Raw genomic sequence first — 19,780 nt, 5'->3', positions numbered from 1 at the left:
TTATTATGAAGAATGATAAAGCTATTACAGTAATGTTGGAAAAAAAGAATCCTTATCTTTTAGGTAAACATTCTGACTACTTATGGATGAAATGGTATGAAATCTGGGATTTTTACAGGTAAATAATCCGTTGGGGTTGCAAAGTGGTTGGGGATATAAAATAAAAAAGGTGGTCATGAGTTAATGATTATTGAAGTTGGGTAATGAATTCATGAGAGCTCACTGCAATATTTTCTCTGCATTTGTGTTTGTTTGAAACTCTATAATAAAATATGCAATAATAATTAATACAACAATTTTTCTATAGTAAATAAAAACATCCCTCAAATATCTCTATCTTCAGGACTCAGCTCAAAAAGCATCTTCTCCACCAGTGAATGAGCACATGACAATCAATCTATGTGTGTGTTGACATGTGCACAAGCATCATTAACAAACTCACTGTACATTGTAAGTAGTCTGTTTCATGATAACCTGATCTGTCAATGACACTTGTTTTTATAATTTCAACATATTTTTTATATTATTCAAAGTTTATAGTGTGCTTACACAAAATAATAAAATATTTTAAACTTTTTTTATTATGAAAAGAGACATCTCCTCTTTGAAACCTTTTCTGACTATCCATTCCACTATTTGTACCTCACTTGAACTCTGCACATATAACAGGGACCCATAATACACTCTTGTGCTTATTGTTCTCTTATATTTAAATGAGATCAATGTGCAGCATATGAAACTTACCCAGTAAATAGTTGCAGTTGTTGTTGTTTTTGTTGTTGTTATAATCACAGTCCTTTCTATTAGGCTATAAGACCAGCAGTAAGCATATCTTACTTGTCTTTGTATACCCAGCAATTATCTCAATACCTGGTACATTTCTGGTGCTCAGTAAACATCTGTTAAATGAACTAATGAACAAATGAAACTTAGGATTGTTCCATTCATAGACCTATGCTAAGTCGAGCAGAAACATCCATAAGACTAAGGAATGTACACTAATTCATGCCCTACAGTTTACTTAGTGCTCCACAGCTCGTTTGATCAGAAACCTAACATGTTCCTAGATTTAATGGCCATTTAACACAGTCACTTTGAGTCCAAATGGCAGAGAATGATCAAATACCGTTTTTATTTTTGTGAGTAATGCAATGTGCTCAATAGCCATCCCTTATGTTCATTTCATCCTGAGCCACTCCCAACTGCAAACGTATGGGGCGGAGAGAAATGAGTCAGGAACACAACAAAGAATAGAGTGAGGCTGAGGGATTAGGTCAGCAATAGAGTGAGTCTTAGGATTGGTGAATGGCTATTTCACACAATATTGGGTGATGTTTCTTAAAAGCTGAAAACATTTCATGACTTACTTTTAGCCTGTGTCAAAATATTCCTGGCATCAAAATGATTTGATCAAAACACATACCCATTTGAACTCCACAATAACATTATGAGGTAAGCAGAGCCTGCCATCTCTGTTTTCAAGAAGAGGAAATTTACCCTTCACTCAGCTGGGATTTTAAATTGTGACAATTTTTTAAAACACAGTATACTGGGATAATAATGCTGTGTTATCACTGCCAAGAAACAACTATTTGTTTTGAAGTAGCTGTTAGATTAAAAGTACTCTTTAGGTTCTTAAGCAAAGTATTTGAATGACTTCCAAACTCAAAAACCTCCAGAAAGAGAGGGATTTGTTTGTTAGCTTGTTTGTTTGTTTGTTTTTAGGGACTTGAATGACTAACCTGCTCCTTGAAAAGCAGAGGCACAGAAATCAAAGGCCTGATTGTGCTGAATCCTTCTCTTTGGTCTTTATTCAGACTGGTTCCCAGCATGCCACAGTCCAAAGGAAAGGATCCAAGCTCTGCTTAAAAATCAGAGACTAAAGAACTTACTCAGCACCCTGCTCACATTAGTGTTGCTTGTATTCATCATTAAAAGTCTTTTGATAGCTGCTTTTATGTGATAATCTTAGGCTTCTGGAAATATTTTCAGAATATAAGCAGCACCTCCCTGACCTAGTTATGATGTAAAATTCTTTTCCTGACTATCCCTTCTCTTCAAGGACCCCTGGAACAGCCAGGTCCGTAGGCATAATTGAATTCTGGAGAAGAATGTTACAAAAGTACAGTTTTTGTTGTTGTTGTTTGTTTTTTGGTAGTGGGGAAGGGGAAGTTTTCCCCTTGGTGGGGAAGGGGATATTTTAGAATGAAACTGGCTCTTGCTGCTCACCTACCCAGGACTGATGATGACATTCACTCTTAGGGGAAGATGTAGCGATTTTTCAGTTCTGTTTCAGCATCTAGGAGAGTGAGAGTGTGTTGTAGCAATCTGACTATTTGAAAGAATATTCCTTGAATTTCCCAATTCAAAAGACTTCATAGAGCTGAGACACAATGAAGAGCACCAAAGGACGCTTGGTATGTCAACCCAAATCACAAAAGGCAGGGCTTTTCTAAGGATATAAGAATTATGTCTACCTTTTGCGTGCAGAAGGGGGAATGGAAAGAAGGGATTCTGGAGCAGCTATCCCAGAAGAACCCCAAAACAGAACCCTTCACACGAGGTTATCTAACTCTCCTTGACAGGTGCACAGACAGGGAAGGCATTGGGTCCTTGAGGCAGCGTTTCCTTGGGAGGTTACGACAATGATGTCCAAGCCTACGGCAACCCAGGTGACCCTGAGCGCAGGAGCACCCCTAGGACTGCGGCACGAAAATACGCCAGCCCGTCTGTCGCCCCTCCCCCTTCCATTCCCGGGAGATTGGAGTAGCTTTGAAGTCGCTGACGCCATCCCTTCCCGCCTCTGGCTTTCAGCGAGCATGCGCTTTCTTCCTCACTTCCTCTGAAGGAGGGAGCCCGAGTAAGGCTACGCCCTAGCCGACCCGCGGCCGGCTCCGCGTGACAGGAACTTCAGCACTCACGGCGCGGACAGCGCTCTCCTCCACCTGAGGACCTGCCTCCCGAGCGCCCTGAGCCTTTCTAATCCCTTTACTCCCAAAGGGCGCGGAGCTCCACCGACCGCCCGGTCCCCGCCACTCTCCCTCCCTGCATCCGCCCTCCTAGCTCTTCCTGTTTTCACTCCTCCTTTTCATTCATAACAAAAGCTCCAGCTCCAGGAGCCCGGCGCCAGGCTGTTTCTGAGCCAAGCGTGGAAGAATGGGGTTCCTTTGGACCGGCACTTGGATTCTGGTGTTGGTGCTCCACAGCAGCCCACTTCAAGCTTTCCCCAAACCGGGAGGCAGCCAAGGTACGCGGACGTTTTCCTTCCCATCTCTTTTATTTCGCCACGATAAGGTAAAGCTTGGCATAATCCGTGAGCTGTAAATCACCTTGCCTCATTTTCGGATCAAATCATATCCGGGCATATTGAGAAAGAAATCAGTTTGAATTCAGAGACAGAAGACAGATTTTCTCCCCTACTTTTTAAATGGTAGTGCAATAGCAGGGTTGTTTTGAAAGATCTTATTTTGAAACTGGGGACTGGGGATGGGGGGTGGCTTTTACCCCTAATAAAATGGCTTTTTTTTCCTAATTGTCTTACAATCTTTCTCAGATGTTCTATTCATAACATGTGCAGTGTATGATAAAAGAGCTTTTAATGTGCTAATAACGCCAATTCAAATTATGCTCTGTAGTTGAAAACAGCTGGTAAACCAAGTATTGGAACTATATGTTAGGTTTCTAGTTAGAAAAAAAGTGTAATTCTATAAGCAAGGCAACATTGATAATCACTGTTATTGTATAATCTTGATAATCTTTGTTAATATATATTTTTGTTTCACAGTCATCCAAAACTGTTTCTCCTATTTGTTTTTCTTTTTTGGAGATTTTATGTAATGAGACATAGTGTATCTTTCCGATGCACAATTAAATTTATATTTGTGTGTGTTTATTCTAGACAACCCCCTACATAATAGAGAATTGAGTGCAGAAAGGCCTTTGAATGAACAGGTAGGTCAAAAGTAAAATCATAAATGTTACTTCATTTTACTTTAGTTGTTATTATTTAATGTAATTATACTGTGACATTTTAGCCATTTTGAATTCACAAACCTCAGGAGCTTAATAATAAATTGGGAAATATAGGATGGGAAATATAGTTTTGGTAATTTCTCTGTCCTGACAGTTATATACACAGAGTTTTGTATAATACACAGAGCTGGCTGTATTAATAACCCAGTGAGCTCAACATCACATCCACTCTATTGTGATATTGTTTAATTTATCAGAGCTTTTTCTTTCACCAATCTTATAGGACAAGGGAATTAATATTTATAGACCATCTTCCCTTTTAAAAATCTCATTTAATCCTATGACAATGATTTGAGATAGAAATTATCTATATTTCACAAACAAGAAAACTAAATCCCATAGAGATTAAATAATTTAGCTCTCATATTTGGTAAGTGGTGGAGCAATGATTTAAAACCAGGTCTATCTCCTGTTTGTTTCACAGATTGCTGAAGCAGAAGCAGACAAGATTAAAAAGACATACCCTCCAGGTAAAAAGAAATTGTATTGATATTAATTTAAATGATGTAGGCTATCAGAATCTTAACTAAAATGGATGTCTTGAGTTTGGGGACTTTTCTTCCAGAAAACAAGCCAAGTGAAAGCAATTATTCCTTTGTTGACAACCTGAACCTGCTAAAGGCAATAACAGAAAAGGAAAAAATTGAGAAGGAAAGACAATCCATAGGAAGCTCCCCATATGATAATAAATTGAATGTGGAAGACGTCGATTCAACCAAGAATCGAAGACTGATTGATGATTATGATTCTACTAAGAGTGGACTGGATCATAAATTTCAAGGTAAATGAGGAAAAAGAACTTTGCTTCCCATTTTCTCTAACTTGAAGTTTCCCATTATGGGTTAAGAGAAAGTCCTATATTTTCAAAATACCTCTTATACACTTAATCCTTTGTTAGTCAGGACCAAAACTGAGATGAAGTCCAAAGTTACTGATAATATGTGATGTCCCAGCTCCACAGAAGCCCAAATTTTATTTTCTCTTCAAAGCTTCCCTTACTGATTCTTTGGAAAAAAATTTAAATCTACTATCTATATTTTATGTTTTGAGTTCATTTTAACATTCCAATTTATTTTAACTATTAGTACAAACAAAATATCATAATTCTCAAATAATTAAATCAATAAAATACCCTTCCCCAAAGGTGAAATATCCATTACTTCCTTTTCAGTGCTCTCTTCCTAGCCATATCCTTTCTTTCTAGGTCATTCTAACCTTCCATGGCTTCAACTGCCATCTATATCCTGATGTCTCATATCACTAGCCTAGACTTCTCTGAGATCGATCAATCTATCTATCTATCTATCTATAATTTATATATCTATGTATATCTACTCAACATCTTCCCTTGAAAGTCTCAGAGGCACCTCAAATTTAACATGTCCAAGATTAAACTCATAATCTCTGTCCACCTTACAACGTCGCCCTCTTAGAGGGCTCTTTCTCTAGGAAAGGCACTACTACCATCCAATATTTTAAGACAGAAATCTAGGAATCAAACTATTCCTCTTTTTCCTCATTTCTCAAATTCTAATCCACCAGACTTTACCCACCATGTATCTCTCAGATGTTTTTTCTCTATCCACAATCACCACCAGCCTTGTCCAAGCTCCAATAATGTCTTACTCGAACCACAGCAAAATCTTCTACCAGATCTTCCAGCATCTGTTCTGCCCCTCTCCAACTCCAATAGCAGCCAGAGTGATCTTTTTAACACATAAATATGAACATGTCACTCTTTTGCATAAAACCCATTCATAGATTCCCATATCTCTTGGAATAAAAACCAAAATTCTTAATGTGGCTTCCACAGTCCTTCAAGGACTGGTTTCTCTCTGCTTTTCTCAGTTCATCCAGCACTCACAATCTGATAGAAACCTTGCTCCTTTCCTTCATTGCGCTTAATGCAGGTCATAATTTTACATTCCTAAGAGTGACTAGTTATGACTTATGTCCTTCTCCTCAACTAAATTGAAAACTTTATGAAAACAGAGACATTGTAGCCCCAGTGTCTGGATGCTCATGAATTCACTGCATGAATTGATGAATGAATGAATGAACAAGTAAAAGAATACATGAGGGAATAAACAAACTATTGTACCTTGGCATTGAGGAAGAGAGTGTGTTTCCCATTCTGAGAACCAGTGCTTAGGAGTGACTATAGATTTTCTTGTATGTCCTTATTCTGTTCTGTGTCCACAAGAGAATTATGCTGATTATTTCTGCCAGAAAACAACTACCTATTAAAATTGTCTTTCATTGGATATCATAGCCTGAAGAGAGTTCAGAAGTGTTTTGTCCATATATGGGGTGGGGGAGATGGTTTATATTTTGAAACATTTCATATTGCATACTACTTGAGGAAATTTAGGGTTTTTTCCCCTTGAATTCTACTTTTTAACCTAAAATATTTGGACTAGAAATAAATAGACACTGGGCATAGCTGCATACAAAACAGATTCAACCACTCTGAACTGACCATTTCATTTAACAAAATTAAAAAATAGTCTAATGTTTGTTTGACTGAATCTTTTTGGTCAAACTGGTTGCACGTGCCAGCAGAGGCACAGATCTGTTTGTGATCGGACCGCTAACTTGAGTAACTTACTTTTAAATTGTTCAATGTTTTATTATCATCCCAAACGGCCTCAGAAATACCAAGTACTTATCCTGATGGCTCTAGGTTTATCCTATGAGTCATTTTAAGTCCACTTGACATTACAGAGAAGATTCTTAGAGAGAATGATTTATGAGTGAATCATATGATTTATGATATAAATCATATCATTTATGAGGTCTCCCCTCCTACCCTGAAAATCTTGCTACTGAAGGGTTTGGGACCACCAAGGTGACTAGGACCTCAGAGGCATGCAGATTTACATCCCAGAAGGGAGGGCGAGGGAGCCTAACTTCTGCAGGGTACCTTCTTGCCTTTAGGAAACCTCCAAGTGGGCTTGTGCTATAGGGCCCATCAATTCTCTTTTTCGGTGCTTTCTACAGTATGTGTGATTCGGGACTTTTCCAAGTTTCTTTTGTGAAGTAGTGCTTTTGGGCTCCTGTGTGCATTCACCAAACAAATATTCATTGAGCAATTGCTGTTTCTGGCTATGAACAAGACAATAAGCTCTGCGCAGTTAGGGACCATGCCTCAACTATTTATTACTCTATTTCCAGTTTTGGCCCATATTAAGACTTTAATAAAATGTATTGAACAAATGAATGTCAAGTGCCATATTACATGCTGAGGATTCAAAACATAACTGGGAAGATGATGACTTGGAACATGGCCCTTTTACATCCACTTAGAAGGTTGTTGCTGATTTTAAAAAGTTACAAATGTTGAACTCATGTTTGGCTTTCCTCTGAGGGTCTATATGGGAGGGTGAAATACCCCTTCATGAGCAGTAGAGAAGTCGTTCTGAGTAACTCCGTCCATTTTAGAGGAGCCAGGAGAAATCAGTGGAAGGTAAGGAGCAATGCCCAAGTGCTCAACTATTAACCCCATCTAGCAAAGCTCTTCTTGGGGATGCCTAAGATCCTGGCTCAAGAGAATAGAGCAGTACAGCAGAGGAAAGAGGCTATTTCTTCAGAGCATTGCTAATGTCCTCCTTGATGTGAAGTAAATGAACTGAAAAACAGTCATCTCAGTTATTTTCCAGCTCCAGCAGGCAACCGATATTCTTCCTTTTTCAGATCCTGAGGGATAAGTGGGAAGGGAAATAAATTCTTCCACCTCTGCATAGACCCTGGCAGCTTCTGCTTCACATATTCCCAAGAGTCTGTGTTGCAACCCACAAATGGAAAAATCAGACCTAAATGATAGTGAGTCCCTGCTCTGGAAAAAATGGATGCTGAGCCCAATTGTCAGTCAGCCAGCAGGGGAACTGATCTGTGGTTTTTTCTTAGGGGCTCTTCTGCTTGTCACTCTGGTACACAGGAGCTCAAAGGGCTCACATCTCAAGGACTGGCTGACAGCTCGGCAATAATATACTGTCAGGGAACTTCCAGTCCTCTGTGTATAGTCACTCTACTCATTTTCCTGCACCTCCTTTCAAACAACAAGAAGATGTTCTGCCTGAGGCTGCATCTACCTCCATCTCCATAGGGTCTGGAAGAAAGGCTGTGAGAGAAATTCCATATTTGAACCCCCCAAAAGCCATGGAAGAAAAGGACAGAAACAGAATAGAAATACTAAGTTCTTCTCTCTTAGAGTGAATGAATATGACCAGAATTATTTGGGCAGAATCTGGCCAGGGACTCAATTTCTATTTTCTCTAGAAGATAATTGCTGTTCCTTTATGTCAGGTACAAATCCACTGTAGATAATAATGAGCTTTCATATAATATTGAACATTAGCTTTCATATACTACTTTGCAATTTCAAGGGTGCGTTTACATCTTATTTCCTCTGATCCTTACAACAATCCCATGAAATAGGTAATCCTATTATCTTTTTGTAGAGTGGTCCAAGGATGCAGAGATAACAGGTGGTATCACTGGGGCTAAAATTCTAATCTTTCCAATCTGCCTAGAGGTGACAGGGAGAGCGCCTTGTAAGTTGCATGTATTAATATGTTGCTCCACGTGGTATAGGTGAGGGAAAAAACCATTGATTCCTGGGAGTTCTCCATGGATGTGGTGCAATGCTTCCTGGCCACCAACCCTACTGCATCCTCCCCTTCCTTCAGGATGGGCCCTTGCTTTAGTCTGAAGTAGTGCTGCCAAATGGATTCCCAAGAAAGCCAAGGATACAGATTTGCAAGTTTCTCTGCAGAAATTTACACATTACTTTGTGCAAATCTGTTGTCACATTTGAAAAGTTTAAATTCCAGGCACTTAAAATAAGTTCCCCATTCTCTGGAGAAAGGGGCTTGTCACATTAATCTCTCTTACATAAAGGCACTCTGACTCATGTTCAGTTAGAATTAAATATTTCTTCCAGGTAAGTCATAAAATCTTTAGTACACTCTCTGATTCTAGGTGTGAGGCAGGTTCCCCCACCCTCAGCTCAGGAATGCGCCAGCAAAGGGAATACGTGTACAGATATTCCCAATCTACTCTCCGTGTGGAAATGGAATATCAAATTATATAATACAAGGGTGCTTTGAACAGTATGACATACTACATAAATACGGCATAGGATAATAATTAAAAGTATATTATTGTTTGTATTTTTGGTGAGAATAAAAACTGGAGTGACCCTTTGTGGTGTCTTCAGATCTTCCTCTTATAATCGCATAAGAAGCTTTCAGAATTTCCATTATCACCCTTGGTTCTTTTTTTTTTAAAGATTTTATTTTTCCTTTTTCTCCCCAAAGCCCCCTGGTACATAGTTGTGTGTTTTTAGTTGTGGGTCCTTCTAGTTGTGGCGTGTGGGATGCTGCCTCAGCATGGCTTGATGAACGGTGCCACATCTGTGCCCAGGATCCAAACCGGTGAAACCCTGGGCCACCGAAGTGGAGTGCCCGAACTTAACCACTCTGCCACGGGGCCGGCCCCTCACCCTTGGTTCTTAACTTCAAGTCAAATTTTATTCCAAACCAAGAGTTCATGTGAACCAAGCTGCACCATAAATATATTCCAAACATATCTGAGTGTGCAAGAGCAAGTATAGATTATATACAGTCATGCACTGCATAATGACAGGGTCAGTGATGGACTATATGTACAACAGTGGTCCCATAAAATTAGTACCGTATAGGCTAGGTGTGTAGTGGCTATACCATCTAGGTTTGTGTAAGTCCACTCTATGATGTTCACACAAGGACAAAATCGCCTAACGATGCCTTTCTCAGAACATAACCCCATGGTTAAGTGACACATGACTGTAATATGATCCATGAAATAGTTCTGTGATCAGTACGATGTGAAACTGTGATTGCTCTGTCTAGATGATCCAGATGGCCTTCACCAACTAGATGGAACTCCTTTAACTGCAGAAGACATTGTCCAGAAAATTGCTACCAGGATTTATGAGGAAAATGACAGAGGGGTTTTTGACAAGATCGTTTCTAAACTGCTGAATCTTGGCCTGGTAAGTTGTGCGTGAGAATAAACACAAATTCTTAATCCAGTTTGGAAGATGCTAAGAAGCCAAGCCACTCAATTCAAGTAGCCAAATGTTTGCTATGCATCTAGTTTCTACTGGGCACTTTAGGTTTTTTTTTTTTTTTTTTTTTTGGAGGAAGATTAGCCCTCAGCTAACTACTGCCAGTCCTCCTCTTTTTGCTGAGGAAGCCTGGCTCTGAGCTAACATCCGTGCCCATCTTCCTCTAGTTTATACGTGGGACGCCTACCACAGCATGGCTGCCAAGCAGTGCCATGTCCTCACCCGAACAGCGAACCCCGGGCCGCCGAGAAGCGGAACGTGCGAACTTAACCGCTGCGCCACCGGGGCGGCCCCAGGGCACTTTAGGTTTTGAGGACAAGTAAGGCAATATTCTTTCCCTCTAGGAGTTTAGTCTATCAGAGAAACTAGACAAGTACACACGTGCCCATGGTGAAAGCAGCATAAGAATCGTAAGAGTAGTTCAGCAGGCCAGAGGATGGACTATACCCAGTTGGGCAGTAAGGAAAAGCTTCAGAGAAGGAGGTGTTTGAAGCTAGCTTAAAAGGATAGATGGGATTTAACCAGCAGAAGTAAAAGACGTGTGTGGTGTGAGGAGGAAATAACATGAGCAAAGGGAAGCAATATCTGGGAAACTCGAAGCAATCCACTTTGACCCTGTTCCTCTTGGCTCCCAGCCCTGACAGGCTTTATTCAGGAACTGAATTTCCATGTTTCCGTTAGCTGACCTCAACCTGCCACTGAGGATTAAGAAACAACTCTCAAGATGTTTCTCAAAATAAGTGTTCCATGGGTTCCAACAGACAGGACTGACCACTGGCATGGTGAGCCCAAAGAGTGCTGGGCAGTCACTATAACAGCCAGCAACTAGTAGAGGCATAAACAAAGGTTGTCCAGAAAAAGGGACCAGAAGGTTCTCTAAAAACACGTTTTCAACTACAGACTTTAGTCTAGATTTTTTAATCACATAAATGGAAATAACAGTTATGTGTTTTGACTCTTTATAACAGATCACGGAAAGCCAAGCACACACACTGGAAGATGAAGTAGCTGAGGTTTTACAAAAATTGATCTCAAAGGAAGCCAACAATTATGAGGAGGAACCCAGTAAACCCACAAGCAGGACCGAGAGTCAAGCTGGAAAAATCCCAGAGAAAGTGGTATGTATATGTGTATGTTATGGATGTGTATATATGCATGTGCATGGACATGTGTGTGTCTACTTGTATTTGCATATAATTAATACAACCTGCATATAATTAGTACCTTACTTGGTCCTAAAGAAGATTTGGGATATGTGACATTTTTAGCCCACTTAAAATATATTCATGAAATACCAATAAGTTAAAAGATACAAATGAATTCTGCTTTGAAAATAATTTCAAGATACATGTTACATTGTATTAGATAGTAAAGATTATGTTTTATACCCCACAGTAAAATAATACATAATATTATGTGAAATGGTTATTTCACATAACAACTGTTTGCCTAATTCCAATGTCCTGGAACCAAATATTTCATAGCTCTTTTGGTATCTAACTTCTGTTCACAGTGAATGTCATCATCTGCCCCCAGAACCCAAAAACAGAAACTCGGTTGATTTGATCCTCTGCCACACCAGCTTTTCTTTTCCCCAGAGCCAGTTGCTGGTTCCACCCTGTGCTCTTCCACCTGCTCCTTCCTCTTTTCATTGGTTCAGAGGGTTACCTTTCATCCTTTACTTGGACTAGTCATTCCTCCTTCCTTCTCCCTGCTGGGCTCCGTGCCTCTTCATCTTTTCCTTGGCATCAGCCAAGCTAGTGAAATCTTTATCCCTTCCTTGAATTCCTTTGAAACTCTAAATGAAGCTGACCATAGGAGGAAACAGGAGCATATCAAACTCCTCACCTGTCCTTTGGTTTTTTTCTACCAGAGCACCCAGACCCCATCGCTCCTCATTTTCTCCAACATCCTATCCCAAATACAAGAGAAAAGAGTATGTAGGCTTATGGTCGTTTCAGAAGAGCCTAAAAAACAGAAATTGGGTCTGGATTTTTTTTTTTTTTTTTTACCAGATAGCTTAAAAGCTCTCCTTTACTCTCTCTACTTCCAATCCCCACCAGCTTTTGTCTTTCTAAACAGCTTTTGAAGAACCACCCACTCTAAGAAAACTTTCTAAATTTATCAAAGAACTTATGACTTTCACTCAAGCTTTCCAGTCGGAACTGAAACTGACATAGCTACTTTCATGATGCTTCGCTCCCGTTGGGTACTCCTTATTCGCCCATCTCTAAAATGTCCATATGCTTAACCTGTTCATTCATGTTATCTAAATGGATCAATGCAAATTAAATATTCCTTCAATAAATGTTTATTGAGGTACCAACTACCTAGCAAGCACTGGGAATACAATGCTCATTTAAACAGACATAATCCCTGCTCTCCGGAAGCTTATGGTCTAATGAAGGAGGAAGGTGGTCTTCAAGTAGTCGTGTGTTTTAATTACAACTGCATTAAGTGCTCCGAGGAAAGAAGCATGGTTCTACAAGACCTCATAAAAAAGGAACCTGTCCCGGACTTGGGCTCAGAAAAGGCTTCCCTCAGGAAGTGATTTGAGCCAAAAACCAAAGGCTGAATTAGGAGTTAATTTGTGAACATGAGAGACAGTACGTGGAGGAGGATGTGTGCAGTATCAAGTAACTAAACAAGGACTGGGTGGCTGGCATGCAGGGAGAGCAAGAGAGATGAAACTGGGGGAGTGAACCCGGGCCAGGCCAGGCAGGGCCTTCTGAGCCATATATGGATAGTGATCTTTATCATAAGAGCAATGAGAAACACTAAAGGGTTTTAAGCAAAGGAGTTAAATGATCATACTTTTAAAAAGATAACTCACTACAATGTGGAAAAGGCAGTGCTGGGAATAGATTGGAGGTGGGTTGTGTACCAGTTAGAAGGTAAGAGATGAAGGCAGCTTGGACTAGAGTAGGGCAGTAGAGAAAGAGAGAAATGTACAAATTTGGGATGAATTTTGAAAGTAGGGTCAACAAGGCTACCGATATATTGGATGGGGGAAAGGAAGAGGAAGAGGCAAGAAAGGCTCTTAGATTTCTGTCTAGTTCGCTGAACGGACAATGGATCATTAACTCAGGTGGGGAACACTGGACATGGATCAGGTCTGGGGGAAAGAGTCTTATGCACTTTTCCAGACAGTCCTTAAAATGTCACTGAGAAGTCCTCAAGGTGAGACTGCTCTGCTAGTGTTAGATATTCGGACAGGCTTTCCTGTAGCTCAGCACCGCAGATTATGACTTCAAAGCTCCCCTCCTTGGGTGAAAGGCAGTTTTACAAGGAGACACTCATGAGAACTGTTGCAGCGGAACTTGACCAGAGCAGGAACCTAGCAATTCCCTGTCTAGTCTCCTGTGAGCAGGCGCCAGGGTCTTCAGGTGAAGTACCTGTCTGTAAGTCCCAGTGACCTTTCCATGTGACTAGATGCCCACATGCCTTCACGAGCTTGCGAAGGAGGAGGTATTCTTGCACTTCACATTCAAGGGCACCACAGAGGAAAGAATCAAGCTGGAGTGTCATTAGTTCTAACACAATGTTTATTTTTTTATTTATTTTTTTCCCCCACTGGAGACTCCAATGGCAGCAATTCAAGATGGTTTTACTAATGGAGAAAATGATGAAACAGTATCTAATACCTTAACCCTGACGAATGGCTTGGAAAGGAGAACTAAAATCTACAATGAAGACAATTTCGAGGAACTTCAATATTTCCCAAACTTCTATGCACTCCTGAAAAGTATTGATTCAGGTAAACACTGTGTTTTCCAACCATATGGAATAGAAACCATCATTCCAGGAAATGTGTGGGTGGGTTTCTTTTTCTTCCTGTTTTCAGTTTCCAAATGCAATCCTCAATGACATATATTATGGCCTTGGGGAAAAGAGTTCACATCGATGTTTTTCAAGTGTACTAGTCATGGAAATATTTAGCAAAGTCTAACCAGGAAAGGTGGAGTTTCTGAATAATTTAATCTTCTTGTTACCAGAGGGTTCATTTGTTTGTTCAACAAACAGTTATGGAATATGTGCTGTGTCCATGGTATTGGAGAGAACCTCTGCAGCTGTGGAGATGAATCAGTATTCCTGGGCTGACCCAGTTCAGCCTCGACTCTTATTGCAAATCTTTTTTTACAAAGGCTTTATTCATTATCCTCTCTTAGTGGGTGAATGTGAACAGTGAATGGAACATAATTTATCATTTTTTAAGTGATTCAGAAATTGCTCTTTAGACATTTTCATCTTCAGTCTTCAAATGAATGAAAGTGAAATAAACCTTGGACTAAAGGAGGTCAGGAGGGCAAAACACACTTGGAAAATGATGTTTTTTAAAAAACAAAGTCCTGGGGACAGCCCCATGGCATAGTGTTATAAGTCTGGCACGCTTCACTTTGGCGCCCAGGTTCCTGGGTCTGGATCCTGGGCGCAGCCCTACACTGCTCATTAAGCCATGCTGTGGTGGCGACCCACACACAAAATAGAGGAAAATTGGCACAGATGTTAGCTCAGGGTTAATCCTCCTCAAGCAAAAAAAGAGAGAGATTGGCAACAGATGTTAGCTCAGAGCAAATCTTCCTCACCAAAAAAACCCAGAAAGTCCTTAATGTGTCTTGCTCTTTTCTCTTATATGTGCACCAAAATAAGTTAACCGAAGATTTCAGTTCATGTTTATTTTTGGTTAATCTGCAAGGAGGAAAATAACAGGCAAATTTTCTGTTGTTTTTATCGTCCAGACAGATGCCCCACACTGCTTTATGGCTTTTCCTCTTCTTGTTCAAAGATTCAGCTCCAGACTGAACATTTGTAATAAAGATTTCTGTAATGGTAACATTTCCCCAAGAAGTGACCTTAGAGCGTGCTTTCATTTCTGCAGAACATCCTTGTCTTTCAATTCTAGACACTGGCCAGATGGCACTGGCCCTTCTGCTGGTGTCTGCAGGGCTTGTACATCTTGAGGGTCCCTTCTGAGCTATCTTGCCCCATTGGTTGGCAGATGTGCAGCTCAGAACCTCTGTCATCCTGGTGAGTCACTTCTTGTCAGTGAAGAGCATCAGCCTGATACCAAATACCTATTTGGATGTGACCTTGAGCAAATAATGTGATGGCTGAAGTTATTTACCAGCCCTTGTCCAGAATCTCTTCCGCCACCTTTCTTCTCTCCCAACTATGTGACTTTTATGGCATTTTTAGGATTCCACTATATGGAATGTTCTTTATTTGTTTTTATCTTTCAGTTTCCTTCATTCCATTCTTAATTGCCTTTATTTTTATAGAATTTTAATTTAAATACTTACACTGAGCTCTTTGATAGTACTTGTCTTTCTCACCTAAGGTCTGAACCAATTGGGAAATAATAAAGTGGGTAGGAAACCAAAATATCTCTAATACTGATAAAAAAGACTGAGTAGTAGAATGTAGCTTAGCATAAGAGCCAACAATGGGCTTGCTCACTCCCTACTCCTCAATTTAGCTCCTGGAACAGCTGATCTCAGGGATCATTTGAATCTGCAAAGCAGGCACTTTTCTCAGATCTCTAGCTTCCACTGTTCCAGGGGAGTGGAAAGAAGAAAAATCCCAAATCAAATCAGTTGAGAAATGTAGACTAATGGCTATTGCCTACCAACCACATCTATGGGGAGGATGAAAAGATGGGGGCAAGGACTAGGAGTATTTAGAGAAATCCTTCACGGCAGCTAAAAGAATAGAGAAAATGGGCTCTCCTTTCGCATCTTAGTTTTTCTTCCTTTTTTTTGTTATGCTTTTTAGTGAAAAAAAGCATAGCCCTGAATTAACATCTATTGCCAATCTTCCTTTTTTTCCTCCCCAGTGCCCCAGTATATAGTTGTATATCTTAGTTGTAGGTCATTCTAGTTCTTCTATGTGGGATGCCGCCACAACATGGCTTGATGAGCGGTGTACAGATCCCAGTCCAGGATCTGAACCAGCGACCCCAGGGCCACTGAAGCGGAGCACACGAACTTGACCACTGGGCCACAGGGTTGGCCCCCTTGGTTTTTCTTTTCTTCAATAATTGAAATAAATTTTTTCTGATTTTAGAATTGATACATCTACTGAACTACTATGAAATCATTGGCCATCTTTTTTTATCAAGATGCGGAACAGTATGTTAGCTATGAAGAGTTCCCAAGAGACTGTTAATGGTGGTTACCTATACAGAGTAGGAGTGGGCAGGGAGGGAGAGAATGTTACGTTCACTATTATTTACTTCTGAACTGTTGGAATATTTTTACTATATGCACAAATACTGTTAAATGAAATAAAGTTTAGGAAACAATATATACCATTGTTAAAAAATCAACCTTACATTTAAAAAATAAAGATACATGTGTGTTCTTGTTTCAAATATTAAGTTTGATTAATGAAAAGAGGTCATTCTTACCATCAAAAACATAGTCTAAATAAAGAATAGTTGTTGGGTCATCAATCTTCTAACTTTCCTTTTGAGTTCATACTACCTTGGGTTGCAAACTGTCTCTTTATATCTACTCTATTAATAAAATATTTTCAAATAAAGTAAACCTTTTTAGAGAAGTTATAATTGCCCGTTTCTGAAAAAGTTCGGTACACCTATACATTGTCCTGCACTCCCAATCAAGTTTAAGTTTTTTGTAGATTAAATACAGATCTTCCTTGACTTACGATGGGGTTACATCCTGATAAACCTGTCAGTAAGTTGAAAATATCGTAACTCAAAAATGCATTTAAGGGGGCCGGCCTCGTGGCCAAGTGGTTAAGTTCCCACGCTCTTCTTTGGAGGCCCAGGTTTTCTCTGGTTCGAATCCTGTCTGCGGACATGGCACCACTCGTCAGGCCATGCTAAGGCGGCGTCCCACATGCCACAACTAGAAGGACCCACAACTAAAAATACACGGCTATATACCAGGGCGCTTTGGAATAAAAAGGAAAAATAAAATCTTTAAAAAGAAAGAAAATGCATTTAATACACCTAACCTCCTCAACATCATAGCTTAGCCTAGCCTACCCTAAATGTGCTCAGGACACGCACAGCCTATAGTTGGGCAAAATCATCCAACACAAAGCTTATTTTGTAATAAAGTGTTGACTATCTTATGTAATTTATTGAATACGGTACTGAAAGTGAAAAACAGAGCGGTTGTATGGACCCAGAGTGGTTGCAAGTGTATCATTTGTTTACCCTCGTGATCCCGGGGCTGACTGGGAGATGCACTCGCTGCCACTGCCCAGCATCACGAAAAGGTGCTGGGAAAAGATCAAAATTCAAAGTACAGTTTCTACTGAAATGCATATCATTTTTGCACCATTGTAAAGTTGAAAAATCGTAAGTTGAACCATCTTAAGTCCGGGACCAGATGTCTGTATATGTGATTTTAGCTGTAAACGCAGGGAGAAATATTTCAATAAGATGTTGTATTTCATAAATTAACATTGACAGATGAAGCTATACTCCACTAGTTTTTTAAAATTATTTTGTCCTTTTGTATAGAAAAAGAGGCAAAAGAGAAAGAAACGCTGATTACCATCATGAAAACGTTGATTGACTTTGTGAAGATGATGGTGAAGTACGGCACCATATCCCCAGAAGAAGGCGTCTCCTACCTTGGTGAGAGGCCTGTCTATTTGGTTTTCCACGCCGATGGTTTTCACTGTCCAAAGGGAATTAGGGACTCGGCAATAATTACTTCACTAACCTGATCATTTATGCCCAAATAGCCTGAATCATCGGAGTAAACAGAATGGCCCAGCTTGACCATGCACACAAATAAAGGTCCCTGGAAATTTTCAACTCTGTATTGAAATAGATCCAGCTCAAGTACAAACATTTCACATTTGTCATATTTTGCCTAATTAACACTTTCTGATAATCTCCAGGAGACATTTTACTTAAAATTTGACTTTCTTTTTTTTTCAATTGTGTTTGATGGTCAGGACAAAAAAGTCTTGATTTTAACCAGGAAGTCTGTTTGTGGCGAGAAGGAAAGAGTATTGGACCAGGGCTGGGAAGTTCCACCTCCTGGTCCCAGCTCTGCCGCCCACCAGCTCTGTCCGAGGGGTGGGGGAAGCGTGGGGGGTTGGGGGGGGTGGTGGGAGGTGTTCACCTTGCTGGGCCTCAGTTTCTGCATCTGTAAAATCAAAGGGCCTGTACACTACTGCCCTTGGGCCAAGTGTGGCCTGTTGCCTATTTCTGTATAGCACACAAGCTAAGAATGGCTTTTGCATTTTTAAATGGTTGAAAAAAAATCAAAAGAAGAATAGTACTTCGTGACACAAAAAAACTACATAAAATTCAAATTTCAGTGTCCATAAATGAAGTTTTATTGGAGCACAGCGGTGCTCATTGGTTTCAGTGTTATCTGTGGCTGCTTTTGTGTTACAGTGGCAGAGTTGAGTAGTTGCGACAGAGACCATGTGACCCGCAAAGCCAAAAATATTTGCTAACTGGACCTTAACAGAAAAGTTTGCTGACCCCTGATTCCTTGAACTTTATAGATAGGCTTGCACATTTCTTCAATTCTACATGTTGGTTGTTTAAAAAAAAAAAAAAAAAGCCTCTCTTTCTTGTTTGGTTTAGTCGATCAACAAATACCTTCATCCCTGACGTCCTTTGGGCAGATGACCTCCGGCCCCTCACTCTAATCTTTGATGTGGCAGGGAGAAGTAAACAAGAGAAAATCTCACAGTAATCCAGAATTATTCTGTATGAATTCCATTTTTTTCTACATGAAAATAGTTTTGCTGAGATTTTTTTCATTATAAAAAAGCATATTTATTTTGAAAAAATCAGTCTATACAAAAAGATGTTAAAAGGGAAGTGAAAAATCACTCATAATCCAGCACTCAGGTAAACATTCTGGGTTATCTCTCTCCAGATGTTTTTCTATGTGTGTGTGTGTTTGCGCGTGTGCATGCATGCACGCATATATACCTATGCAGTTTCTTTCTCTGAGTTTATTTAACAAAAAATGGGCTCATGTTACTCATAGTGCTTTATGGCCTACTTTACTCACTTAACAGCAGATCAAAGACATTTTTCAAATCAGTCATCTTTCCATACCAATACCCTGTGATCAGAAATTCCACATGAAGTCATTTATTCTATGGAAATGAGTTAGAGATGCCACAAGGCTAACGTGCAAGGGATGTGTTTCACTACCGTTTATGGCTGTTCTGTCCAATATGGCAGCCACTAACCACATGTTGCTATTTAAATTAAAAATAATTGAAATAAAGCAAAATTAAAAATTAGTTTCTCAGTTACACTAGGCACATTTCAAGCGCTCACTTGCCACATGTGGCTACCATGTTGAAGACGACAGAAATTAGTATTTCCATCAGTGCAGAAAGTTCTATCGGACAGCAGTGGTTTATAGGAACAAAACGAAACAGTGGAAATAACCTAGATACTCCACAAGAGGAGAGTATCTAAAATTATTTATTTATTCTTATGATAGACTATCTGAATTTTATTTTCAAATGTGTTTTTAATAGTTCTAAATATTACATATACAACATAAATATTGTTTATAAAGACTAACGGTAGGGGGAAATGTTCATGGTATACTGTTGAATGCTTAGAGCCATTTAGAATATGACCTCAATTTTGGTGTTAAAAAATGAATATATGGGGGCCGG

The 19,780-nt window shown here is 39.8% G+C and overlaps 1 protein-coding gene across 3 annotated transcripts in view; it reads left to right on the top strand.

The window, feature by feature from the left end:
- Positions 1-2,631: 2,631 nt before the first annotated feature.
- The window catches only part of SCG3 (secretogranin III), a 37,554-nt gene continuing 20,405 nt past the window's right edge, over positions 2,632-19,780 (top strand). Inside the window, exons 1-8 of one of the 3 annotated variants that reach the window (XM_001501619.6) lie at positions 2,632-3,247; positions 3,899-3,951; positions 4,457-4,502; positions 4,598-4,813; positions 9,924-10,066; positions 11,110-11,259; positions 13,721-13,898; positions 17,634-17,750. In XM_001501619.6, coding sequence (XP_001501669.1) covers positions 3,157-3,247; positions 3,899-3,951; positions 4,457-4,502; positions 4,598-4,813; positions 9,924-10,066; positions 11,110-11,259; positions 13,721-13,898; positions 17,634-17,750 — 994 coding nt within the window. In that variant the 5' untranslated portion in view covers positions 2,632-3,156. Of the gene's footprint in view, positions 3,295-3,898; positions 3,952-4,456; positions 4,503-4,597; positions 4,814-9,923; positions 10,067-11,109; positions 11,260-13,720; positions 13,899-17,633; positions 17,751-19,780 lie in introns of all 3 variants that reach the window. The other 2 variants (XM_023617451.2, XM_070236487.1) reach the window with 2 other exon arrangements.

This window comes from Equus caballus, chromosome 1 (genome assembly GCF_041296265.1).
Source record: "Equus caballus isolate H_3958 breed thoroughbred chromosome 1, TB-T2T, whole genome shotgun sequence".
Lineage (NCBI taxonomy): Eukaryota > Metazoa > Chordata > Mammalia > Perissodactyla > Equidae > Equus > Equus caballus.
The sequence above is the reverse complement of the archived record's forward strand: the minus strand, read 5'-3'. Positions and strand labels throughout refer to the sequence as shown.